Source organism: Dasypus novemcinctus, chromosome 9, assembly GCF_030445035.2.
Source record: "Dasypus novemcinctus isolate mDasNov1 chromosome 9, mDasNov1.1.hap2, whole genome shotgun sequence".
Classification (NCBI taxonomy): Eukaryota; Metazoa; Chordata; class Mammalia; order Cingulata; family Dasypodidae; genus Dasypus; species Dasypus novemcinctus.
In genome coordinates, this window is record NC_080681.1 from 129,847,625 (window position 1) to 129,872,806 (window position 25,182).

At 69.7% G+C, this 25,182-nt stretch overlaps 1 protein-coding gene across 5 annotated transcripts; it reads right to left on the minus strand.

Annotated features, from left to right (window-relative positions):
• ARHGEF16 (Rho guanine nucleotide exchange factor 16) lies at positions 1–21,294 on the minus strand. 5 transcript variants are annotated; one of them, XM_058304596.2, is made up of 17 exons: positions 20,646–21,294; positions 19,434–19,589; positions 18,874–19,000; positions 11,944–12,528; positions 10,128–10,173; positions 9,234–9,400; positions 8,185–8,241; positions 7,693–7,853; positions 5,668–5,820; positions 5,463–5,592; positions 4,820–4,894; positions 4,586–4,678; positions 3,282–3,433; positions 2,869–3,057; positions 1,876–1,943; positions 1,173–1,274; positions 1–567 (listed from the first exon to the last, which is right to left on the minus strand). In XM_058304596.2, exons 4-17 carry the CDS (start codon positions 12,508–12,510, stop codon positions 428–430), a joined length of 2,100 nt encoding a protein of 699 aa, XP_058160579.1. In that variant the 5' UTR covers positions 12,511–12,528; positions 18,874–19,000; positions 19,434–19,589; positions 20,646–21,294; the 3' UTR covers positions 1–427. The 5 variants fall into 5 exon arrangements, 4 of the variants coding, with proteins under 4 accessions (XP_058160579.1, XP_058160580.1, XP_058160578.1 ...); XM_058304597.2 differs by having other exon boundaries at positions 18,874–19,240; positions 20,646–21,282; XM_058304595.2 differs by having other exon boundaries at positions 18,874–19,589; positions 20,646–21,092.
• Between the last annotated feature and the right edge of the window lie 3,888 nt (positions 21,295–25,182).

A 25,182-nucleotide genomic window follows, 5' to 3' on the forward strand; every position in this document is an offset into this window, starting at 1 on the left:
TAGTTTTAAGAAGTGCTTTAATGCTTTTGGAAAGCTCCAGGGAGCCTGCGCCGGCACCAGGCGGGCTCCCTCACCGGCCCCTGGGGCGGGCCAGTCCTGGGCACTCGGGCCCCCTGTCCTGCTCCGGATGCCACGGCCGGGGAGCGGGGGATGGTGCGCCCCACACTGCCCGCTGTCCGCAGCGTCGTCCTCCCCCGTCGCTGTCATCTACAGAGGGGTGCCCCGCACCACGGGCAGCGAGGTCCTGGGGCAGGTTGGGGCTGCAGGGGCCCTGGGGCCGGCGCGGGGGGCCGGTCTGCAGTACGCCAGCCCGGAGACGCCTCTTCTGACGTGCGGGGGCCGAGCCCGGGGCCTCAGGGAGCCCGGGACCGCCAGGGCCTCGCCCCGCTCCTGGCCCCGCACGGCCGTGTGCACCCGGCCACACGGGCTACACGTCCGTCTCCAGCCGCAGCCGCTCCATCCTCCGCACGTTGCCTTCCACGGCGTGGCGGCTGGTGATGGGGCGCGCAAAGTCCTCAGGGAACCAGCCGGCCTCCCCGTCCCGCAGCCTCTCGCCGTGGAGCCAGCCTGCCGCGCGGGACGGGGTGAGCGTGGTGCCCGGGCCCCAGACCCGCTGAGCACCCGCGGGGGAGAGGGCGCAGAGGCGGCGGGGGAGTTTTCCAAGGCCATGCGGGTGGGCGTCCTCCCGGCCCCGTGGCTGAGACGGGGGTCAGGGCTGGGCTCGTGCTCGCCCAGCTGTCGCCCAGTGCCCAGGGAGCACTGGACGTGCCCCGTCCTCCCTGCTTGGGGTGTGACTTGGGACATCTGACGTCCCCCTCCAAGCCTTAAGGAAGGCCTGTGGCTGGGACCAAGGGGCACCCGTGAGTGCATGCCAGTGACCCTGGATACACCCTCAGCCCAGCTTCCAGGGGCCCTCCCCGTGCCCCCACGACCCTCCCCATGTCTCCAGGACCCTCCTTGCGGCCCCAGGCCCTCCCCGGGTCCCCAGGCCCTCTCTGATTCCCCAGGCCCTCCCCATGTCCCCAGACCCCTCTCCATGTCCCCAGGCTCCTCCCTGCAGCCCAGGCCCCTCCCTGCGGCCCCCAGGCCCTCTCCGTGTCCCCAGGCCCCTCCCTGTCACCCCAGACCCCTCCCCGTGTCCCCAGGCCCCCTCCCTGCAGTCCTGGGCTCACCGTCCTCCTGCTCTAGGACGAGGACCACGTCCGCCTGCTGCAGTGTGATCTCGTCCGCCTGCTTGGCAAAGTACGCCTTGGTGACCTCCACCTGGAGCAGATCTGGGGTCGGGGGGACATCAGTGCCCGGCTGTCGGGGAGCGCTCGCGGCCCCCCGTGGTGGGCAGGGCTCCACCCCCAGGGTGGAGGCTGGGCGGGAAGGAGCGGCCACCCGCCGATGACCGCCGTGGCCCGGGGTGCGGGAAGCCCCAGCACGTGGCGGTGGTGGCGCAGTGGCCCCCGGGCTGCAGTGGGGGCGCCCCCAGAGGCTGCTCCTGCTTTTGGGGCCCAATCACCCGGCCCTGGCACAGGGCGCTCCTGGCCTTGGGTGGGGCAGGAGCTGGGGCGACAGGCGTGGCTGCCGGGCGCCGCCGCGGACTTGGCCTCGGTTTCCCCCCAGCTGCAGTCCGGGGCATTGCGCTCTCCTTGGAGGAAGGGCAGGGCCTGGGGGGTCACTGCACACACAGGCCCGGGTGTGTGCGCAGGTGGACGCACACGGACACGCAGGGCCACGGGCTGGGCCCTGAGCACGCCAGGCGCCCCTCCCCTGGCAGGTTGCCCGGGGCCCTGGCCGTGCTGTGGACAGAGTGCCGGGCAGCGCCACTCCTCTTGGGGCACCCCGTTCCCCCCCCCGCCCCGCAGCCAGCCCGCGCCCCGCACCCACCGCCTTTGTTGGCTGGGCCCTGCCTCTCCCTGCGTCCCAGCGCCGTGATCCACCGGGCCCGGTCACTCCTGCGGGCAGAAGGGGCCCGGGTGAGGCCCGAGGCCAGCCCTGTCCCAGGGCTTCCTCTGATGAACCGGCCCATGGGAAGGTGGGCGGGGGTCAGCGGCCTCCCAGGGAGCCCCTGCAGCTGAGCCCCTGGCCACAGAACAAGGGCACCCTAGCCCCCGCCCCGGGAGAGCCTGGGTGCGGGCAGCAGCCTGCCCTCAGCCCTCAGGCAGGGTCAGGCGGCCCCTCGTGCCATGTGGGTGTTCCTTCCCAAGCCAGGCCCCGGCCAGGTGGGCAGCCCGGGACCCCCGACAACATCTGGCCTTGGGCTCTCGGCCCCACGGCACAGCTGAGGAGGTGGGTGCAGGAGGAGAGCTGGGGGACACAGAGGCGAGTGGAGTCGGGCAGGTCCCCCGTGCACCCTGCGCCTGCACAGCCTGCGCTGACCCCTCAGCCCTGGCTCCTTGCTCAGGACAGGCTGCCCATGCTCCCACGCAGGCCATGTCCCAGCAGAGCTCGGAGGAGACACGGGAGCCAAGCCGCCCCCGTTACTGGACTCCCCACACTGGGCCTGCCCCTCCCTCTGACCTCCCACACTGGTCCCCCGGCTCCCTGGGCTCTAGACACCGTCCGCTCGTTGCCTCGAGACCTTCGCACTTGCCAGGCCCCCGGGACCCACCCAGGTGCCACACCTCCCCCCTCCCTCCTCTGCATTTTTGATCCTCCTCCCCGCAGGTGGGCCGGCTCAGCCCCTCTCTTGGCAGATGGCGACCCCTCCCTGGAGTGCGAATGCCGAAGGACAAGCCGCTTTCGGTTTTGGTCGCGGCTCCATCCCTGGCACCTGCAACGGTGCCCGGAAACTTCCACGGCACAAGAAGGTGCTGGGCCGGGGCCTGGGGTCCGGCCTGCCCCACGCCTCGGCCTCCCTGCGGCCCGTGGCCGACTCACGCGGAGTCCGAGGTGAGCAGCAGCTGCTCCTGGCGGCCCTCGCTGTTGCGCAGCATCGTCACGCGGAAGGGGTGGGGCACGGCCGAGCTGCGGTTGACGCCGCCCGCCGCGGGGAGCTCGGCCGGCTCCGCCTTCCTGACCTGCACGTGCTCCGTCTGCGCGTAGTCCTGGACGGTGTAGCTGTCCTCGCTGCGGGGACACGCGGGCGGTCAGAGCTGAGGCCGCGGCCAGGGCCGCCTCAACAGCTCCCGTCCGGCCCCCACAGTGGCCACGGGCACCCCAGGGTCCCCAGGCGCCGAGGGCCCCGGTCGCCCGCACGGCCGGCGCGGGGAGCCACGGGTCCTGGGCAGAGGGATGGGGTCCGCGTCAGCCCCAGTGGGGGGCTGAGGGCCCGTCCCCCTCGGCGCTCCCACCTCTTCTTCCTGGTGACCACCAGGACGTCGTTGAACAGGAACAGGTAGCAGGTGGGCCGGCCGGCGATCTTCCGAAAAAGCCCCGTGTCTTCCACCAGCGTGAGCTCCCCACGCTTGACCAGCCACCGGGAGGCCGAGATGAGGGGCAGGGACTGCAGGGGCCCGAGAGGTGAGGGGGCGCTGGGGGGGTGGGAGGCAGGACGGTGGGGGGTGCTCGAGATGTGAGAAAGCCCCTTGGGGGCTGCCGGAGGGCTCGGGGGTGGCGGCCAGGCCTCCTCCGGGAAGGCCTCCAGGCTGTGCGGCACAGCAGGACGTGTCCTGGAGCCTGGCTTGGACAGTCAGGAGCTGTGACAAAGGCCCACGCGGCCGGCCGGTGCCGCCCACCGGCCCCTGCGCCGTGCCAGGAGGGCCCAGTCCTGCCCAGCTGCTTGGGGAGAGCTCCTGCCTCCAGCCAGGCCCAGAGCCGGGGGGCAAAGGGGCGCTGCGGGCCAGCGGAGAGGCGCCTGCGGCCCCCACGCATCCCCCGTCGCAGCGAGAGTGAGTGTGGTTCCGTGCCGGCACACCCGCAGTCAGGTCCATCGGGGCGTGACTGACCGCTGGGTCCAGGGCAGCTCCTGACCCCGTGTGAGCTCACCCTGCCCCCCCCCCGGGGCCAGAGGACAGGCCGGGCAGGAAGGGGGACGGGGGGGCTGGCCGGGCACCTGTGGGGCCCGAGTGGGCAGCACCCACCCCCCGACCTCACGCCCCTGCCCAGTACCTCCGCGCGCTCAGACCCCCGCGCCCTCCACCCGCCCGGAGACTGGGGGCACAGCCGCTACCAGGGTCTGTCCCCTCAAAAGCCCTGGGCCTGGACAGACTTGTGGGACCGCGGGGACGGTGGGGACGGGTGGTCCGAGCCCTGCCTGCTCAGGGGTCTAGGGCCGCCCAGACCCCCATGGGGGGATGTTCCCCTGAGCCCCCGGACCCGAGGCCTGGCCTGGCCTGCAGGGGAGCCTCGAGCCCGAGCTGGCCCTGGGCTGGCCCCTCTGCCCGCTCAGTCCCGGCCGTCTCCCTGCAGCCCTGGGGGTGGGCACAGAGAGCACCCACGGCAACCCAGGCTGGGACGAGGCCCCCCGCCCGGGCCTGTTCGGATGGGGGGGACACGAGGCACCCCACGTGGGGCAGCAAGGCCTGGAGAGGCCAGGCGGGCAGGGCTGCCCCAGGAGGCCGCCCCAGGCAAGGCGGGCACCCGCTGGCCTCTAGTGCCAGGGCTGGCCTCTGAGCTTAGGCCGGGGAGTGGGCGTGGCCCTCGGGGACGGGCTCACCTTGACCTTGCCGAAGTCCAGCTGTGTGTGCAGCGTGTACAGCTGCTCTGTGCGCTCCATCTTGTGTGCCCCCTCGTTGCACTGCCTCACCAGCTGTGGGCACACGCTCGGGGCCTCAGTTTCCCCATCGTGACCACAACAAGCGTGGGGGTCCGAGAGCCCTGCCCTCCCCAGCCGCCGGGGCGAGGGGGTGTGGGCAGAAGTCGGGGTGCCATGTCCCCGCCAGACCCTCACCTTGCTGATGGCCTTCAGGGCGCAGTTGGCGGCCTTGGACCTCTCGGGGTGGCCCTGGGACTTGAGGCAGAGCGTCTGCGGGGGGCCCAGGCACGAGTTCCCAGAGGCTCCCCCAGGCCCGTGGGGGGCGCCCCAGCCCACGCCTCGGAGCACCTGGAGGCGGACCCTGGAGGCGCTGCGGGGGCCGCTGGGTGGGCTCTGAGGCTCGCAGCCCCCAAAAGGCGGCCCGGGGCTCTGGGCAGGGCGGCTGGGTCCGGGGGCCTGCAGCTTGGCCCCACGCCCGGGTCACCGCCCTTCTCGTCTCTGGCCCTTTCTGCCCAGCCTGGGAATGGCAGGGGGGCCCCGAGCAGCCCCCATGTTCACTCTCCAGGGGTCCGAGGGCGCCCCCCGCCCCACAGCACCCACCCAGAGGCACTGGGCTTGGTGGCCTCGCCTCCCAGGGACCCCCGGAGCGGGTAGGGTGACGCGCCGCCGCGAGTGAGCCCGGCACAGAGCGCACTTCGGTGACGACCCAGTTACGGGGACGCAAGATGCCTCATTGCCATCACCCTGATCTCGAGAAGGACAAACCCGGCCGGCCGAACGCCGGGGTCGCGAGCGGGCCCTGGGCGGGGGGCCAGGCGGGGGGTGGGCACGCACTCACGTCCACGAGCAGCGGCAGGCGCGTCACCCTCTGCATGGGCAGGATGAGGAAGGAGATGAGGGGCAGGTGGCCGCAGGCTGGGCGCTGCTCGACCTCCCGCAGGGCCTCACGGAAGGCGGCGCTGCTGCTCCTGCGGCGGACGCGGGACTCAGGGGCGGCGGTGGCGGCAGGCGGGGCGCCCGGCACCTCCCGCGCGGCCACTCACGTCAGCTTCTGCAGCGTGCGCTGCTGGTAGACCTCGTTGGAGCAGTAGGCGACGTAGGGCAGGAAGGGGCCCTCGGCGTGCGCCTCCAGCACGTCGCTGATGTCCTCCACCCACACGTGCCCCTTGTACCGCTGCTCCAGCGCCTCAAAGAACCTGGGGAGGGCATGAGTGGGAGCCGCGGCCAGGGCTGGGCTCTGCCCAAGGCGACGGACCCCCAGGGGAACCCCAGGAGGCCGAGGACCGTGCGGGGTACGGCAGGAGCAGCAGGTGCGTCCAGATCCCCAGGCTGGGCGGTGCCCCTGGAGGATGCACCCTCGCCCGGGAGCGAGACCCTCTGGAGACGGGTGGCCGCGGATGTGATTAGCCACACGAGGACGCGCCATAGGGCAGGCCTGACCCAGTGGCCGCATCCTTAGCAGAGGGGGCAGTGACCGGACCCAGAGCGGGGAGGGGAAGGAGCGGATGGGCCACGGGGGCGAGGAGAGGCTGGCACCTGCCCTGCGGGCCGCGGCCCCCTGCCCGTGCCTTCACGGCCACCGAGCCGGGAGAGGAGATGCCCGGTGTGTTAGGCCGCCCCCCTGCAGGCGGTGCTTGGCTACGGCCGCCACGGATGGGACAGCAACCGGGCGCAACGCCGGGCCACTTCCCGCAGGATTCTGGGGTCTCTCGCGGCAGGACGGACGGACGCCAGCACGAGCGAGTCGTGACCGCTTTCCCGGGATGCGCATCAGAACCAGGGGCCCCTGCACTCCCCTGTCCAGCCCGAGGCCCCAGGGACAGTCCAGGAAGATGCACTGCCCGGTGTCCTGCTGAAGGGGAAACTGAGGCCCAGGGAGGAGGATGCACGGGCTTCTGGGCCTGAGGGGGTCAGAGGGCAGCAACGAGCTACTGACCCCAAATACCCGACTCCCGGGGCGGGGGTGGAAGCGGGACCGGGGGGAGCTCTGCGGGGAGGGGCTGGGGCCGCCCACCCGAGGACCGCGGTGGCCGGGGTGAGGCCGCGCTGGGGTCAGAGGGCACGCGGCCAAAGACCAGGCTGGGGTCAGAGGGCACGCGGCCAAGGGCCAGGCTCGGGTCAGAGTGCACATGGCCAAGGGCCAGGCTGGGGTCAGAGTGCACATGGCCAAGGGCCAGGCTGGGGTCAGAGTGCACATGGCCAAGGGCCAGGCTGGGGTCAGAGTGCACATGGCCAAGGGCCAGGCTGGGGTCAGAGTGCACATGGCCAAGGGCCAGGCTGGGCAGGGGCAGTCACCGCCCCAGCACCTGCCCGCTGAGCGCTGGGGTTTATGGCTTCCCATGGGCCGCAGGGAATTTAGAGGAAGCCCCCGCCTCTCGGGACAGGACCTCCACCCCCCGGGGCCCAGAAACTTCTGCAGGGAGGGCCCCACAGGAAGCAAATTCCCGGGCGGGGCTCAGTGGGGTGGCGAATACTGACGCCAGAGCGCCCGTTCCCCCTTCCACGGCCAGCCGGGTCCAGGGGTGCAGGGAGCAGCGGGCTGGGCCCCCAGTGCTCACTGGGGCCGCGGCCACGGCAGGTGTGGACACCCACCTGCCCGGCCCACCCCCCCCCCGGGGCCTGCTGCTCCCGCCTCTCCTCTCCCCCCTATTGGCTGCCCCCCACCCCTCCCCGCCCTGTTGGCCGCCCCCTCCCCCAGGCCTGCTACCCCAGCCCCTCCTCTCCCATCGGCTGCCCCTTCCCCTCCCCCCGGGGCCAGCAAGCCAAGCTGGAGCCCCCAGGACCCTGACACCCGACACCAGCGCGGAACCCGACACGGCTGCGAGGAGAGGCACCTCCGCCCGGAGCCCCGGGCGCCCGCTGGGCCTGGCGAGGCCTGGGCACCCTGCCCCGGAGCACCCGGGGGAGCGCCCGCTGTGGCGTGCCACGTCTCGTGGGAGGGGGCGGGGTGCTGGGCGGGGCGCCCCCTCCGGACGCAGACCCGGCCCCTCCCGGTGGGCTCCCTTCGGGGGTCGGGGGCGCCACCTGCTGGGGGTCAGGGGCGCGGGCGCGGCGCGGCGGGGGCTCACCGCTGGCTGGCGCCCTGCACGTCGAGCACGTTGGAGAAGAGGTGGTGGTGCTCCGTGAGCGTCATGGCGGCGCGCAGCGCGGGGTCCTGCAGGAACTCGGCCACCAGCACGCCCAGGCTGTGCTGGTAGGAGAACTCCGACGTCAGGATCTCGAACATGGCCTGGGGGCGAGAGCGCGGGGCTGCTGTGGGCGGCAGCCACCTGTGCCCGGGCCCCCCGGGGCTGTCGGGGTGGCTGGTGGGCGGGGGCAGCCGAGCCCGGGCCGTGTCTCACGTGACCCCGTGCTGGCCGTGGCCGAAGCAGTGGGACCTGGCCCCACCCTGGGGGCCGGCGGGGGGGACATGAGAGATGAATGGCTCCCACGGGGCCGCCGTCGGCCGCCATCTCCGTCCTCGCCAGCTGCCCGGGGGCAGCCCGTGAGAGGCTGACGTCCCCGCGGCCACCGGCTCTGCTGCCCCCCGACCTGCGGCGTGGCCCCTGTGCTCCCCTCACCTCCTGCCTCTTGCGCTCCTCGGTGGTCAGCTTGTCCAGGAGGCCGGCCTCCACCACCTGCGGACAGCACCCGCGGAGGCTGGCCCACTCCTGGCAACCGCCCGCCCCAGCCCGCGTCCCTGCTCGGGCTCCGTCCCCACGCCCCCCTCCGGGCCTTGGAAGGGCTTTGGGGCATCTGCAGGGAAAGGCAGGCCCCATCTGCCTGGAGGGACACAGGGACACGAGCCGGCCCAGGGTGCTGCGAGGGCCAGTGCAGGGGCCTGCGCCGGGAGCCAGCGCCCCGTCCAGGCGGGTGTGGGGCAACATGGCCCGCCAGCCCCGGCAGCACCCCTCGGGCCCGGCGCCGTGCAGGCCGCCTCCCAGGAAGGTGTCCCCACGCCAGGGCTCACCACGCGCCTGCTGAGCCGCGTCCCCACAGGCCGGCCGCCAGGGACTGCCGTCGGGCCTGCACCCCGAGCCCGGGACCGGCCCAGCTGCCCTGCGCAAGAGCAGGAAGGAGGGGGCCACCGGCTCCACCCGGGGTCCCCGCCCCCCCCCCCCCCGTTGGCTGCCACGGCCCCCAGCCCGCCTGCCCTCGCCCGGCCAGCCCCGCCCCACACGTCCGGCTCCATCCCGCGTCTCCTTGGAGGCCCACAGGGCAGGCGGTGCCCCGACTTCAGATGTGGGGAGTGCCGGGACGCGACTCGGCTGCCCCACCCGCGGGTCAGAGCCCCTCCCCGTGATGCCCCCTCCCCAGGCAGAGCCTCCGGGTCCTTTCCTGGGCACAGGGCAGCTCCTGCACCCATAGCCCCTGCAGGCTGAGAGGAGAGGCCTGGGCTCCTCCTGGGTGCCCTCCCCTTGGGCTCCCCCCTGGCTGCCCCTCACCCCCTGCACAGCTTCTGGCAGACTCTGCCCCAGTTCTCCGGGATGAGGGAGGGGACCCCCCATGCCAGCTGGGCTCAGAGGTGCTTCCTGAAAGGACCCCCCCCTCTCACTGGGGGTCCCGGCCAGGCTGCCCGGGGCTGAGCGCCCCGGGTCTGGGGGTGACTGAGTTCCGGGGCCCAGCCCACCTCGGGGAGCTGGCTCCAGGTGACTTGGGCGGGCCGGTAGCTCTTCATCACGATGGTGTCCGCCGTCCGGGACCCCTGGGGGCTGCCGGGATCTTCCAGCAAGTCGTCGTCAGACTCGTGGCTGGTGTTGAGGCCCCGCTCACGGATCTCCTGGTACAGCTGGGGGTCTGCGGGCAGGGGGCGCATCACCCGCGGGCCCAGGGGGCCCCTCGGGCTGGGGGTGTGGCCCGGCGGGGAAGGTGGCGCCTCCGGCCCACGTGCCTGGTGACCATGGCAGCCCCCGGAGGAGCCCGCCTGGGCAGGGGGCCTTTGGCTGCCCCCGCGAGCCTGCAGCCTGGGGACGCCGAGTCCCTGCTCTGGGGACCCCAGCCTGGCAGTGGTGGGGCCATGGCATGGGGCGCCCCGGAGCCCCTTCCTCTCTGTCTGTCCTCTGGGGGTCGCCGTTCCCTGAGATTTGAGGGGGCCGGACGCTGACTCCTCGTGCCCCCAGGCTGTGGCCTGTCCCCAAAGCCCCTGGCGCAGGCGGCCTCGTCCAGCAGGCCCCTCCTCGGAGCCTTGGGACCCCCCGCCTCGACCCCTCTGCCCAGGGGCCGCGCAGGCCGGGCTGGGCGGGCACCCGTGCCTCAGCCTCCCCGCCGGCGCCCGCCCTCCGCAGGCCCAGCCGCCTCCTCCCACCTCTCCGGGCCCTCGGCCCTGCGCCAGGTCTCGCCAGCGCCCACGGGGGCAGTGGGCGTCTCCGGGAGGAAGTCGGGGCTCTGCCCGGCCCCTGCCCCCGGGACGGCACGGGAAGGGGTCCCGGGTACTTCCTGGGCCTGTCTGGACCTTAGCGCTGCACGGCCAGGGAGGCCCGAGCGGGCGCAGGCCTGGACCAGCGTCCCCGGCCACCACACTCACCGTCCTTGAAGGAGCCTTTGTGCACACGCTTCCGCGCCAGCGTCTTCTGCGGCAAATGAGAAGGAAACGCCGCTGGTCAGCGGGGGGCAGGCGTGGACCTACGACGACCACCCCCTCCGGGGACCCGAGGCCACGGGGCTTGGCGGGAGCAGGGGCAGGCCTTGAGAGACATGGGCTCCACGGGGGGGGCGGGGCGGGGGCCGGAGGGGGCGGGACGCAGCTCAGAGCGGCAGGGGCAGGTGCCGGGGCCCGCGCTGGTCCAGGGGGGCTGCCTGGGGGAGGAGGCGGGGTTGGCCTGGACTGGGGGGCGCTCAGGTGAGAGGGGTGTGGGGGCTACGAGTGGGCCTGGAGGGAAGCCCAGGAGAGGTGAGGCTGGGGTGGGGGAGGGAGGGGGCCTCGAGAGGCCCCGAGGAGGGTGGGGTGCCGGCCACTTGCAGCTTCCCGCACAGGCTGCAGCTGCGGAGGGAGGCTGGACGGCGGGTGGGGGCGAGTGTGGGTGAGGCTCTCGGGGGGGCCCCAGGGGCCCCACTGGTGGCTTGGGGCACCTCCCTGGAGGAGCCACAGCGTCCCTGCCTCCCAGGTGCCCCGTTCCGAGGAAAGCCGGGGCTGCTTGGCGGGAGTAAGTCGGGGCCTGCTGCTCCAGGGCGGGCGGCACACCCAGCCGTGCCTGTCCCACGCCCTGCACCCTGAGCCCGCGGCCCCCAGCAGCCCCCCGCCGCCCCTCGGATGCCCCTCCCTTGCCTCCTCTGCCTGGTACCCACCCCTCTGCCTGAACCCCGAGGCCCGGGCATGGTGACCGCCGCGGGGTGCTCCCAGGCTGCTCACGCCGGCCCTTGGCACCCTCCGCCGGGCTGCGCAGGGCTGCGCCCTCAGGGCCCGCCTGGCCCCAGCGCTGGGCACATCACCAGGGCTCAGCGAGCGCTGGCTGAGGGCTCGGACCTGCGGCACAAGTGGACCCTGCAGGCCCGTCCTGGGGGTGCGGGCTGTTGGGGCCCCCCCAGCCCCTGGGGTGCAGGGACCTGCGACAGAGCTCTCGGCGCAGCGTCTGGGACCTGGGTGGCTTGGGCGGGCACGCAGGCCAGGGCCAGCGCTGGGGGCTGCCGGACACCAGTGCCCCCCCAGCCAGGCCCCCCACGGCTTAGAGCGGCCCCAACTCTGGACGCCAGTCCCCCTGGGGGTCTGCCCCTCCGGGCCTTGCCGACCCCCTGGGAGCCTGCCCGCTGCACCGGGGGCGGCTCTCGGCAGTTGCGGCCATGCCATTCTCTCGAGGCCTCCGAGGCGCAGGCCGAGCCCCCAGGGCAGCGTGGCCCCCGCCCCCCGCCCCTCACCGAGAAAATCTCGAGCCAGGGCCGCCTGGGGGCCAAACCTGAGCCGGAACCCAACCCTAGGGCAGGCTCTGGGCTGGCCGCGCTCCTGAGCCCCGAGGCTGTCGGGGGCCCCCCATAGCGGGTCAGCACGCTGGGCCGCCGCCCCCGTATCCCCTCCCTGCTGCCTGAGCCTGGCCACGGGGTACGGGGGCAGAGAAGCAGGTGCTCCCAGCTTGGAGGCTGCCAGCCAGGCCAGGCCCCACGCCAGGCTCGGGGCCGGCCGCTCAGAGGGCGAGGGGTGCCCGCAGCCCGGGGCAGGCGGCTTGGGCCACCGCAGGCCCAGGATGCAGCCTGGGGCCCAGCCGCGTGAGTGCTGGCCGCAGGCTCTGAGCAACTCGCGCCCCGGCCTATCGCGGCCACGAGTCAGTCCGTCATGCAGGCGCCTCCTCCCCCGGGGGCCCAGCGACGGCCAGGCCCGCCTTGCCCGGGAGCCCCCCAACGTCCCCTACCTTGCTTTTGGCCGGGTGCCGCGCAGCAGGCGAGCCGGGCTCCTCGGCCAAGGCCTGCAGCCTGGGACTGGGCCCTGCCGGGCCACCCCCGCCGGGCGTCCCCGCGCCCTGCATGGCCGCCCGGTACGACTGGTTGCGCAGGTTCCGCCTCAGCAGCCCCCCGGAGCCCACGTCCACGTCCATGTCATCCAGGGAGAAGCTGGGGGCCGCGCTCAGTGGGGGCTTGCGCCGGGCGGCCTCCTTGCTGAGCATGGCCGCGCCGAAGCTCTGGTGGCGGGCGGGCGCCTTGGTCCTGCTGGCCGCGGCCAGGCCCCGGGGAATCAGCTGCTGCGTGCCCAGCTTGAGCGCGGCCGGGCTCTGCGTGCTCAGGACCACCGGCTGCGCCTCCTGGGTGCGCGGCGGCGCCGCCTCGCGCTGGACGGCGGCGCCATCCCCGGGCCATGGGGGGTCCCGGACCACCGGCAGGCCGGGCGCGGGGTTCCCATCCGCGTCGAGCCGCAGCTCCGCATGGAAGCGGTGTTCCAGAAGCTTCTTGTCCAAGGCGCTGTCCGAGTGCCGCTGGGACATGGTGGGCAGCAGAGGGCCCTGGGGGAGGGGGAGGGTGGGGTGAGGGCAGTCCACGGGGGCCCCTTCACCCCGCCGACAGCAGGGCCTCCCCTGGCAGCGCCGGGGGGCGGCCTGCGGGGGTCTGGGTGGGTGGGCTGGGGACAGGCCACTGCTCCTCCGAGCTCCAGGGCAGTGGAGCTGCGAGTCTGGCCCCCTCCTCCAGCGGGCAGCCCACCCGTCGAGGACCAAGTCCTGAACTGGGGTGGAGGGCAGGCATGGGGAGGCGCAGGTGGGGGGCCCGGGGACCCCGCAGGCTGGTCCTGCTCAGGTGGGGGGGCAGGCGCGGCTCCCCGGCCCCCAGGAGACCTGGAAGATCCCACCCTTACTTCACGAGTGTAGACGCGAGCCACGGCGCTCCTCGTGTCCAGGAAGCGGCCCCCGGACACTCGCCGGGATGCAGCCCCCTCTCGGCCACCCCGGGGCCTGCCCCCTACCCGGCCCCTCTCTCGTTCTCCCATTCTTCTGGGCTCAGGAAGTGCCCGGCGACCCCTGCCTCAAGAAGCTTGCTGCCCCCATGCCAGGGTCGTGCGTGTGTGGACGCTGCGGGGGACGGGGCCTCTGCAGAGCTTGGGCCTGACCCCACGGCCCCGGCACACCCCGCCTGGCCTGGCAGCGGCTGCCCCGTGGCGCGCACGTGGCCCTCGGCTGGCGCCGGCATGGGCTGCCCCCACCGTCACCCCCCTGGTCCCCCGGTCCTCTCCACGCCCACACGCCAGTGTCCGCTGCCAGCTCGGCGCGGGTGCCGTGTAAGCGCCGCTGGGATGGGCGGCTTTCCCGGCCCCCTGGCCAGGCATGGGCCTGCGGCTGGCTCCGGAGATGCATGGACCCCCCAGAGCTGAGGCAGGGGTCAGTGAAGCCGTGGACGGCCCTTCCCGGGCTGTCTGTCCCTGCGGCGCGCACTGGCTCACGCTGACCGACAGCCACCCCCGTGTCCTCGCTGCACCCCAAGGCCGCTGAGGCCTTTTCCGGGCCGCATGGGCACCGACCTCCAGCTGGCCTGGCCTGAGAGCCCCTCCCGCGCTCGCTGCCCGGCTCTGGGAATGGACGCTCCTGCGCGCAGCTGACCCGAGCCGCAGAGAGCCTGGCCGCCGCCCCCACACGGGCCGAAGGGCCGCCCGTGCATTCCAGGGGACATTCCCAGCCCACGGCCGAGCAGCCGCCCCAGCCTCCCCCGGAGGCCGAGGCCGCAGCGCCCCGCGGGGCCCATCACCCCGAATGAGTGTCTACGGTGCTTGTGTGCGTTGCGCCAGCCCCGTGAGACGTGGGGGCTTGTAGACTCAGGCTTGTACCCGCTCAGCAGAGGGCAGCAGGCGGGCGGCCGGGGGCGCCGCCCGTGTCCACTGCTTCTGTTCTGAATGGCATTTTACGCTGTTGGAAGGGGCAGGCGGTGTCGAGCAGCCCCTCATCCCCGCCCTCTCTCCCACGGAGCACATGCCCCCCAGCGCCCCTCCTCCAGCTCAGAGCCCCTGCCCCCCTCCCCCCCACCCCTCTGCCTCCCATGGCTTCCCTGCCCGGCCCCCAGCCCGCCCCTGCCACCCCTGCCACCCCTGCTTTTTTCTAACCCACTTCCGGGCTGGCGGCGGCCTCTCCCCACGGGAGGGCGAAGTCTGCTCTGGGGTCAGAGGCCGCACAGATGGGAACTTGTTGGACGAGCCGTCCAGGGTGTGACTTCTGTCCCCAGCCAGGCGGCCGCACCCATGCCCCTGGCAGCTGCCGACCGGGGACACCCCTTCCGCCCGAAGAGGACTGGGACCTAAGGGGGGGCGGGTGCCGTCCGAGTGGCGTGCATGGCCCGGTACCCGCCGTCCCGGCCAGGGGCCACCAAACTGGAGAGGGCTGGGGGCTCTCGGGCGCCTGGCCGCAGCAGGACCCCTGCTCTTTCTTCGCCTTCTAATCTTTCGTTTATCAGAGGACTAAGTGGACACAGCTTCAAAAGCCAAACGGTACGACCGAGAGGCTTGCAGCGAAGGCCCCCTCCTCCACGCCGCCCTGTCCCCAAGGCCACCGCGCCGGCCCTCAGCTGCCCCCAACCTCTAAGCAGCGCACACCCCGCTACTGCCCGGCCGGCACCCGTAGGTATCCCCCACCCCCGCCCCGCCCCAGCCCTCGTGCCCCCGGCGCAGCCAGGCCGCGGGGGTGTGACGCGCGCACGGCCGAGGCGGGCGCTACGACCGCGCCTCCTGCTTGTTGTTAATCTCTCCTCGCTGCTCTGGTTTCCTCCTGTTAATTATTGGCCAAGAGTTCCACCGTCCCAGCCGCACGCCTTTGCATGGAGTTTTCCACTTGTTCAACACCTCAGCGCCACGATTTTCAGACACCCCCTGCCGCCCTCTCGCCTGGACGGGTCCTGGGACCTCCCCTCGCTGCTTTCGGGGGCAGGGGCCTGCCTCCGGGCCGGACGCCTCCTCCCTCGACGTACCGACGCGATCATGAGCGTCTTCCTGGGCAAGGGGCTTCCCCCGCCTTCCGCTAGACCGGCAGCTCGGCCGAGTCCTTCCGGAATGGTGAAGGCCCGCTCCCTTGTCCTCTGGCCTCCCGTGTTGCTGGGGGGCCTCAGTGAGGCCGTTCCAACCTCTCCCCCTGCGTAATGACCTGGGCCCCCGCAGGGACCCTCACCCCACGCAAGCTGGGTGGATCCTCCTTTCATCAACCAGCCAGGTCCTCGAAGGGCCCTTCCGCGCTGGTTGCGTGGGTCTTTTAGAACTGGAAGATTTTCGTCTATTCTTTTTTTTTTTTTTTATCATTTCCTTTATTCTTTTTCTCTCTTTTCAGAATACTCACACCAAGGATGGCAACTTCAGGAATTATCTCCTAATTTTGTGTCTTTTTCCTTCTAGTTCTTCATCTCTTTGTCCTCTTTTGTGGAGGTTCCCTCTATTTAACCTTCTAATTATTCGGCCAGTTCACTCTCATTTTCTTAATCATACCAAGAGCTCTCTTGCTTTCCCACTCTTCTTTATTTGTAGCATCCTGTTCTTATTTTATGGAGGCAACCTCTTCTTTAATGCAAAGGACGATGATCGCATTGGTTTGCCGGCCGTCTCTGATTCCTCCGTGCCCTGTCCTCTTCTGTCCCAGCCTCTCCTGGCCTGTCTCTTGGGTCTGAGACTTTCCTCAGACACCTGGTGTCCAGCCACCTGCTTCTATTTAGGAAAGAGCGTTAGGCTGGTGGGAGGCTGGTACGCACACACGTGAGCACATGCTTCCTCCCCGGTGGGCTGCGTCTGGGACCCCTCCCCGCCGAGTCTGCACTGGTGGCCCGTCTTCTGGGAGGTTGGTCTCGGCAGCTCATTCTCCTCCAGGTCCGTCCCGGCGGTGCACACGCCTGGTGGCCAAGATCAGTGCAGGGAAGGCACCCAGAGCTCAGACACGCCTGTCAGCCGCCCCCGGCTAACGCACCAGCCTGTCCAGGCAACAGGTGCCTTGCAGCGCCAACACAGTGTTTGCCAGCGATAGCCCCTGGCCCCCTGAGCTCCTCCAGGAATGTGCACGATAGCTGGAGCTGGGTGCTGTCTGTCTGGGGGCAGGGACAATTTTTTGCTCATGTCCCACCAACAGAGTTGGGCTCAAATACCAAAATCAGCGCCTCTGCTTTTGGTGCTGTGTCTGGGCTGGTTTCCCACAGCTGGAACCGACCCATGCAAGGACTCTGCCCGTGCGGGGTGCGGGGTGGGGTGCAGGGCACCCGGCGGCAGAGGCAGCTGAGTCAGCTGAGGTCTCGGGGGACCCTCGGCCTGCCCGACGCTGGCTCTCTGCGCCCCGGGCGCCTCTGGCAGCTCATCCTCGGCTCGGTCGACCGCCTCCCTCGCCTCAGGCGCGCCCCACGGCCTGCCTCCACTCCCTGGTGCAGTCCTGACTGGGCCCGTGCGTGCTGCTCACAACCGCTCTCCAGGCTGCCAGGACCCTGAGTGCCCCAGGGTGGACCAGCTGGCTCCCAGCGGGGACCCTGCACCCGATTCACCGTGGGGGGGTCAGCCTGTGCTGCTCCATCTCTGCCTGGGCAAACGCCCCCACGATGATGCCCTTGAACCACACGGGGACCGCACGCAGCGCCTGGAGCATGCCACACGGCGCACGAAACGTGGTCCCACCAGCAGCGGGGCCAGGGCTCGGCTCAGTGGCTCCCAACTGGGGGCGACGTGGCCCCCGGAGGTGCTGGGCAGTGGAGACACCTTTGGTTGCACCTGTGGGCCCGTGCTCCTGGCACCCATTAGCGGGCACCGGGCGGCTGCGCAGCACCCCGCAGGGCATAGGGCAGCTCCACACGAGGATTTTCCGTCCCCAGATGTTAGCGGTCAGAGGTAGAGAGGGGCCAGCTCGGCCAGCTGGAGCCTCGCCCTCCACAGTGAGGGGTGGGGGCCCTCCAGACCCCCTGACCCTGTCCAGCCTCCAGCAGGAAGAGGGAGCGATTGTCTCAACCCTCCTGGCCGGCAGAGCTGCCAACACCGGCCACGCAGCCCCTGCCACCACCGGGCTCCCACCTCTTCGTACAGATGTCCACAAAAGCAGACCCCGCCTCTCCCAGGTAGCCTGGGCAGGTGTGCTCCCCCCACGGCACCCGCTCCCCGCCGTCGTGCCCCCGGCACTGTCCCGAGTGCTCCTCCCAGAGCTTCCGGAAGGAGGCCGTCTTCTTCCCTCGCTGACCCGGGAGGACACCAGGTGGGAGGGTGGGTGACCACCCTGCATCAGCAGGTGGGCGAGGGGCCGGACGCACACGACCTGGAATTCTGTCCCCAAATAGGACGCGCCCTGGGCCAGCGGGGACCCTGGTGGTCCGCAGGAAGGTGGCCGCCCCGCCGGCGCGCAGCCTGCCAAGCTCGGCGCCGCTGGCCAAGGAGATGGTGGCCCGCGCCGTCCAGAAACTGAAACTAAAACCGCAAGACCCAAAGTCATCCAGAGGCCGTCCCAGCCGGCCACAAGCGACACGGTCAGCGCGTCCATGGGGGCCGCAAGCTGGCGTCCCCCTGCGCCAGCCGCTCCACGCCCCTCCGCCCTGGGAGCCTCAGTTTCCTCACGGAGAGGAAGAGTGGAACCAGAGCCGGGGGGGGGGGGCTCCCCGCACAGGTGTGCAGGGGGGAGGGGGAAGGGCACCCGGCTCGCTCGTCTGTCCCCAGGAAGCGCCCGCCGCGCCCTCCCGCCAGCCACACCGTCCTGGGCAGGGCAGTGACTAACTGTCCCAGCGCTCTCGGCTTATGTGTGGACTGCGGGCTGCGCCAGGGCAGGGACCAGCGTTGGTGCTAGTCCCAGGGCCACGCGGCAGGTGGCTCGGCACCCCCCGAGAGGCTCTGCTAAGACTCCAGTTTCACAGGAGGAAACCGAGGCACATGAGGTCAGACGGCTCCATCCAAGCTCCTGTGCCTCAGTTCCCTGGCCTGGGGGGCCCAGGGGCTCACCCCAAGGACACAGGGAAGCACCTGCCCGCCCGCTCCTGACCACGGCCACTGCCTCGGGCCTGGGTGGCCCTGGACTGAGACCCCCCATCCCCAGACTCCTCCCGAGCCCCCTGCTGGTTCTACAGGTGCAGCGGCGAGGCTGGGGTGGCCGAGACGCGGCGACTCCCCTCGGAAGTGACAGGAACTGCAGGGCGCTGGGAAGCCAGGGTGGCACCTGCCCCTCCCACCCCCCCCCTTAGCGGGCAGGACGGTGGGAGCAGCCGCCGAGGGGGCTTTGAGGGGGAGGGCCTTTCTTGGGGGCTGCTCTGACCTCGAGAGGCCGGCAGGGGTTGGGGGCTCAGCTGGAGGAGGCTCTCCCCGCCCCTGGCGTCCCCAGAGCCCCGGGTGGGGGGTGGGGGGCAGCGCTGTGGCGCAGCGGGTGGCAGGGAAGGAGGGCGGCCCAGCCCCGGCCCGGCTTACCGCGGGGGGCGAGGCGCAGCGGCGGCGGCGGGTGGGGGCAGCCTCGGGCTCCGCGGCCCTCCCTGTCCCCGCCCTGCCACTTCCTGTGCGCCCGGAGGCGGCGGCGCGGGCAGGTGGACGCCCCCGCGGGCAGGCGCGGGACCCGCGGCGGCTCCGGCTCCGGGGTCTCGGGGGCGCGGGCGGGGGCGCGGAGGGGCGAGCGGGGCACCTGCTGCCGGCGCCCCGCACCTGGCCGGCCGCCTGCGTCACCGACTCACCTGGGCCGGCCACGCCCTCGGGGCGCGCCGACCGCGCTCCGCCCCCATCCGGCCCAAGGCGGCGCCGACCGACTCGACCTGCGCCGCGCGGCAGCGCGTGTCCCCAACGCTGCTCCCTGCTGCGACCCCGGCCCTACCCCCCACGGCCGCCCCAAGCCCCTCACGTCCCCCCTTCCCGGCTCCCCCTTCCCCAGCCCACCCGAGCCCACATTCACCTGCGCAGAGGCCTGGAATTCCCGGCTGGGTCCTGGGATCAAATCCTGTTGTCCTCCAGGGTTCCACTGCCGCCTCCTCCAGGAAGCCTTCTGGGAAGGAGGCTCTCCAGGCCAGTGCTCTGGTGACCTGAGCTTTGCAAAGCGGCCTCTGTGCGGAACCAGCCCCACCTGGATTCTCCCCGCCCAGCGCCCTGGCACAGGCGGCTCTTTCCAGCTGGGCCGCTCCGGGGCAGCTCGTAGGCCCGTGAAGCTTTTGGGCCTCCTGCGTCTCACTGCCACGTTACCATCATCCCTGACTCCCAGGTGAGGAAACTGAGGCGGAGAGGAGCGCCCCTAGGCCTGGCGGTCCGCGCACCTGTCGCTGCTCCTGCGCTCCCGGTACGGGCGTGGCCATGGGGAGGGGGTCGTAGCTCAAGGACACAGTGTGCCCTGGGGGCTCCCTCCAGGGCTAAGGGGTCCCCCGGGCCGGGGGGAGAGGCTGGCCCTGGACCAGGTCTGCTTCCGCCCAGCTTGGACCCACCTGCCACCTCCCAGCAGCCCCGGCCCTCCTTGCCACCCACCTGTCCGGGTCACTCGCCCTGCAGGGCCCACGCCAGCCCGGGCAGCGGCGGCTCAGGAACTGCCCGTGGCTCCTGGGTGTCCTGCTCCGAGGCGCTCCGGCCCTCTGTGCTCACCCTCCTCGCCCGGCTCCAGCTTCTGCCTCACTGGAGCGACCCCTGGGGAAGTCCACGCAGGCCCTTCTCAGCAGGGGAGGACACGGTGCCCACGTCCCCCTCCCTGCGCCACGAGCCGCCCTCTCGGTGTCTGGAATCGGCCACTTGCTCAGTCCAGTAGACGCTCGGGGGGCCCTTGCTGGGCCTTGGCCGGTGCCCCATGTCCTGCTCCCCCCAGCCAAGGCCCAGAATGGGCAGTGGGCGCCACAGGGTGCTCCGGTGCTCCGGGCCCCGTGGGCAGCAGAGCCTGGCAGGAGGCCCGGAGGGTTCCACTCTGCCTCGGGGCCCTCCCGAGGCTCGGGCAAGCCTCCCCCTCCTTCCTGCCTGCCTTTCTCCTTTTGCACAGAGGTATTTATTAAGCACCTACTGTGTGCTGGGACACGGCCTCTGCCCCTATGCAGCCGACTCTCGGTGGGACAGAGACGAATGTAAATTACAACCGAGGAAAGCACTGCAGAGGAGAGTGCTGGGTGGGCGAGGGGGTCACAGATGGGGGCTGGTTGGGGATGTCGGCGCAGCTGCCCCAGGAAGGGCCGCGGAGCAGAGACAGACGACCGCAGGAGTCAGCGCAGTGAAAGGAAGCGCGTGCCGGGCGGGGCGCCGCATGTGCAAAGGCCCTGGGGTTGGAGGGAGCACGGCCTGGGGCGGGGCAGCCTGAAGGGCCAGGGGGGCGGGCCCAGCAGGCGGGGCCTGGGCTGGCGGCGGGGAGTGGGGTCTTGATCCCAGGAGCAGCCAGGAGCCGCTCGTGGTTCCGGCAAGGCCAACGCGGTCACCCCCGGTGGGCAGGCTCTAGCTGCTGGAGAGCAGGGTGGGGGGAGCTGCGCCAGACACCCTGACCCCCGCCCCAGACTGAGCCTCGGGGTGTGGGAGCTGCTGCTTGAATGCTTTCAGGATGGGGAGCTCACCACCTTCTACAACAGACTCGTCGTTTGTTACCAGCCTCCTGTCGTTCTCAATATGACATGAATTCAGGGTTGTTCCTCCTTTCTGGGCCGGAACTGGCTTCCGATGTGGTCATCGGGCCAGAACCGCGTCTCCGGGCGGCGGGAACACACTCACCTCCTCCTTTCTGGATGTGGTACCTCTGCTAATACAGCCTCTTCCTGCGGTGACCGCCAGATCCGAGCAGCAGGAGCTCGGCGAGTGCCTGGGGCCTCCCTCATGAGACCCGATGACCCAGAACTGCCCCGGAGGCGCGGCTGTGCCTGCCCCGCTGCCGGCCCTGTCTCCCCATTTCCTAAGGGCCCCTTCCTGCCAAAGGCAGCTCCTTCTGGGTCCCGGCTCTGGGCTGGGCACACCTGCAGGCGTCCCGCCTGCCGCGGTCCCTGCGCTGCCCCAGGCCTCCCTCCGTGTCGCAGGCAGGGCCCGGGGCCGTGCTGACCGGTGGCGCCAGCTACCCAGGGCACAGACCCTCCCTGGGTCCCGGCGCCGCTTCCCAGAGCCGGCGCGGCGCGAGCTGGCCGCCCTCTGCCGGGCGAGCGTGGCGCTGCGGGCTCGCGGGCTCCTGGCTTCCTCTGGTATCTGGTTAAGGTTGTGGGGAACCCCCAGCCCCCCGCCGTCCCCACTGCCTGCCGGGAGCGCCCTGCTACTGCGCCACCCGAGCAGGGGGACACACGGAGATGGCCCCCGCGGGTCCCCGGTGTGTGGGGTGGGGAGGTAAAGGCTGTGGGCTCCCGCCAGGACCCTCAAGGCCCCTGGGGACAAGGACAGGCTCCTGGGAAAGGCAGGAGGCTTCTGCCCCCGTGAGGCCAGTGTGGGAACTGCACGAGAGGCCCAGCCCTTAGGAGGGAGCAGCTGGGGCCAGGGGGACCCCGAGACCGGGGTGGGGGGGACGAAGGAGGCCAGGGGTGGGGTCCGAGCCCCGGGGGTGTCTGAGAGCGGGGGGGAGGCCGAGGCCGGGGTGGGGAGGCCGAGGCTGCCTCCGGCTCAGTGGGGTGCCACCCCAACTCCGGCGTGCTTCCCGCAAACCTGCGGTCGGTGCCCGGCCTGGCCCCGCGGGGCTCCTCCCCACCCCAGCCCTCTGGCCGTGAGCCGCCCAGTGCCCGCTTTAGCCCCTCCGGCCTCCCCCAGTCCACTGCGCCTCCAAGTGGGCCCCCTGCGTGAGGCCGCTCAGACGGGCTGGGGACGCGTCGCCTCACGGCTTGCGTGGCCCGGAGCCGTGGTCTCGGCTGGGAAGGGGGTCTGAGGACGGTGCAGGAGATGCCCCCACACGCCAGCCCCGGTGGAAGCTGAGGCCGAAAGCGACCCGGGGGGAGAGGGCAGCGGGGCGGGGGCACGGCCTCGCCCGCTCGCCGGCCATCGTGGCTGCTGGCCAGGGGCCTGGGCCGCCTGAAGCCTGGGCCCTGTGGACGGCGCCCCTGCACCGCCTCGGGCCTCCAGGCCACCGAGCCCCCCACCCAGAGCCGAACATCTCTGGAACCCCAAGTGCAGTTCCCCTGTGACCCCCAACGCATGGGTAAGGACCCTGAGGGGCAAAAAAGGGCGCCTGACCCCAGAGCTCTCAAGGGCCCGGCTGCGTGCTCTCTCCATCCCAAGTGCATGGAGGTGGCTGGATGGGGGGGATGCACCTGGCCTCCCCCAGGCCCCTCTTCACATGCCCTGCACGGAGAGTGGGCGCCCCAGCCTCAGCACAGGACCTCCTACCCTCTCACCCTGTCCTGCTGTTTCATTTTTGTTTTTATTTTTTTAAAAAGACTTATTTATTTCTCCCCCCCCACCCTGGTTGTCTGTTCTCTGTGTCTATTTGCTGTGTCTTCTTTGTCTGCATCTGTTGCTGTCAGTAGCACGGGAATCTGTGTTTCTTCTTGTTACGTCATCTTGTTGTGTCAGTTCTCCGTGTGTGCAGCACCATTCCTGGGCAGGCTGCACTTTCTTTCGTGCTGGGCGGCTCTCCTTACGGGGCGCACTCCTTGCGCGTGGGGCTCCCCTACACGGGGGACACCCCTGCGTGGCAGGGCACTCCTTGCGTGCATCAGCACTGCGCATGGCCAGCTCCACACGGGTCAAGGAGGCCCGGGGTTTGAACTGTGGACCTCCCATGTGGTAGACGGACGCCCTAACCACTGGGCCAAGTCCGCTGCCTGTTTTGTTGACGTTTCAAATGTTCTGGGCCCAGGCCCTCCCTTGGGGTTTCTCCAGCCCGCCCCACGCCTCCCTCTGGGGGTCTCCTCGGCATCTTGAACTCAGCACACCCCATATTGAGCTCCTGGTTGGCCCCACTGGGCTGCACCCTTCCCCACGCCGGCTTCGGATTGCTCCAGCCAAGGGCCTCGGAGCAGCCCCACTTCCTCACGGACCCACAAAGCCTTCAGCAAGTCCCGCAGCTTCAGAACCGCCCCAGAGCAGGGGACGGCGGGCACGGCCGTGTAGGAGTTCAGGACTCAGGCCCTCCAACAGCTGGGGGCCTGGGAACCCCGAAGCACCTGGGGAGAGTTGGTGAGGAGGCCGGTGATCCCTGGTAAATACCGGGGGTTCACCCTTGGCGCAGTGGCGGCCGGGCCCGTCCCCCAGCCTGTGGCAGGCAGCAGTGGGGTGTCAACCCCTCCTGGAGCAGCTTGCTGGTGCCAGGGCGGGTTAGAAAGACCTGTTCCCCCAGATCGGGGGCGTGTGCCTTGACCCTGGCTTGCGCTCCCTGCTGCCTCCTTGACTAGGAAAGACTGACCTGGGAAACGCCTCTCCGGCTTCCCTCCATCCCAGAGTTTGCCCTCCAGGCAAAAGCGGCCGGGGACATTGAAGACAGGGTGAGGGACCCTTGAGGTGGACGGCCTCAGGCCAAGGCTGACCTGCTTTAAGTCCTGTGGGGGCACCCAGAAGGAGGAGGGCCTGTTTCCCGTGTGGAAGACGGGCACCTCCAAGCCACTGGCCGGCAGAAGCCAGGACCGAGCGGCTCAGAAGAGACAGGGAGGACCTGGCGCTTGGCTTTGCCGCAGCTGACCTTCACCCAAGGGCTGACCCCTGAGGGACAGCACCTGCCCACGCAAAGCCCGCGTGCCGAGACTGTGGAGGGCGGTGTCACCATCGGTGTGTTTGGTTTTGTTGACTCCTGGCAATGAAGAAAATCTGCCGTGTCACTATTTGGAAACAAGCTCAAGAAGCAGACGGTTTAGGGAGTATACCCCAGTTAACACTTTAAAATATTGGAGTGTACAGGGTGTAACAAAAGATTACAAGACAGGCGGTGGACTTGGCCCAGTGGATAGGGCGTCCGTCTACCACATGGGAGGTCCGCGGTTCAAACCCCGGGCCTCCTGACCCGTGCGGAGCTGGCCCATGCACAGTGCTGATGCGCGCAAGGAGTGCCCTGCCACGCAGGGGTGTCCCCGCGTAGGGGAGCCCCACGCACAAGGAGTGCGCCCCGTAAGGAGAGCTGCCCAGTGAGAGAGAAAGTACAGCCTGCCCAGGAGTGGCGCCGCACACACGGAGAGCTGACACAACAAGATGATGCAACAGAAAGAAACACAGATTCCCGTGCTGCTGACAATAACAGAAGCGGACAAAGAAGACGCAGCAAATAGACACAGGGAATAGACAATGGGGGTGGGGGGGAAGGGGAGAGAAATGACTAAATAAATCTTTAAAAAAAAAAAGATTACAAGGCAAACAAAAGAAAAGGAAACGATGGCCCATCCACAGGAAGAAGATAAAAATCCAGACAATTGTCAGTAAGGAAGACCAGACAGTGCACATACTAGACAAAGATGAGAAAGAAATGATCTCCAGTATGTTCAAGGAGATGAAAGAGAATACAGAGAAAGAAGTAAAGAAGAGAAAGAAGTAAAGGTGTCAGGAAATGAAAGAACAATGTGAGAATCTCAAGGAAGAGATAAAAAATTTCAAATGGAACCAAACAGAATTCCTGGAGTTGATGATCACAGTAACTAGAAAGAGAAATTCCCAGGCATGCTTCGACAGCAGAAGAGCTGGAGAAGGAAGAATCAATGACCCAAAGACCAGACGACTGACATGAGCTAGGCGAGGAGCAGAAAGAGAAAAGAATTTTGGCAAGTGAAAAATAGCTGTATGATGACTATCTTTATCCCTCATACCAGTTTTTGACTTAGCGTCTATCCATTGTATCTGTTATTAGTATAGCTGCCCCAGCTCTCACTGGGGTACTATTTGCTTAGTAGATACGATTTTTTGCCCTTCTTTCATTTTCAATCTATTTACATCTTTGAATTTAAGGCGAGTCTCTAGAGCACAGCATATAGTTGGGCCATGTTTTTTTATCCATTCTGTCAGCCTCTGCTTTTTTACTGGAGAGTTTAATCATTGGAGGAAACTTAAATGCATTTTCACGAGTGAAAGGAACAAATCTGAAAAGGCTTCATACTGTATGAGTCCAACTTTATGCCTTTCTAGCAAAGGCAAACTCTAGAAACAAGAGCAAGTTCAGGAACCAGGGGTTGCACGGTCGGGGTTTGCGTGTGAGGGGCACGAAGAGGAGGAGGAGGACAGGCATCTTAGGGCGGGCTCTTCCGAAGGTGCCGGAAAGGTGTGTAAAAGACACTGCACGTTTGTCACAAGCAACACAGCGAGCGAGCGGAATCTAAACCGCAGCCTTCACGACCAACAAGGCATCGGCCGGTTCCTTGAT

What these genes read in the sequence shown, in the direction of transcription:
- ARHGEF16 (XM_058304596.2), bottom strand. Translation starts at nt 12,510, where the DNA reads ATGTCCCAGCGGCACTCGGACAGCGCCTTGGACAAGAAGCTTCTGGAA. An exon ending in CAAAGGCTCCTTCAAGGACG is followed by an intron (nt 9,401 to 10,127) that starts GTGAGTGTGGTG and finishes CCCTGCCCGCAG; the next exon opens with ACCCCCAGCTGTACCAGGAG. An exon ending in TGGACTTCGGCAAGGTCAAG is followed by an intron (nt 3,434 to 4,585) that starts GTGAGCCCGTCC and finishes GGGCCCCTGCAG; the next exon opens with TCCCTGCCCCTCATCTCGGC.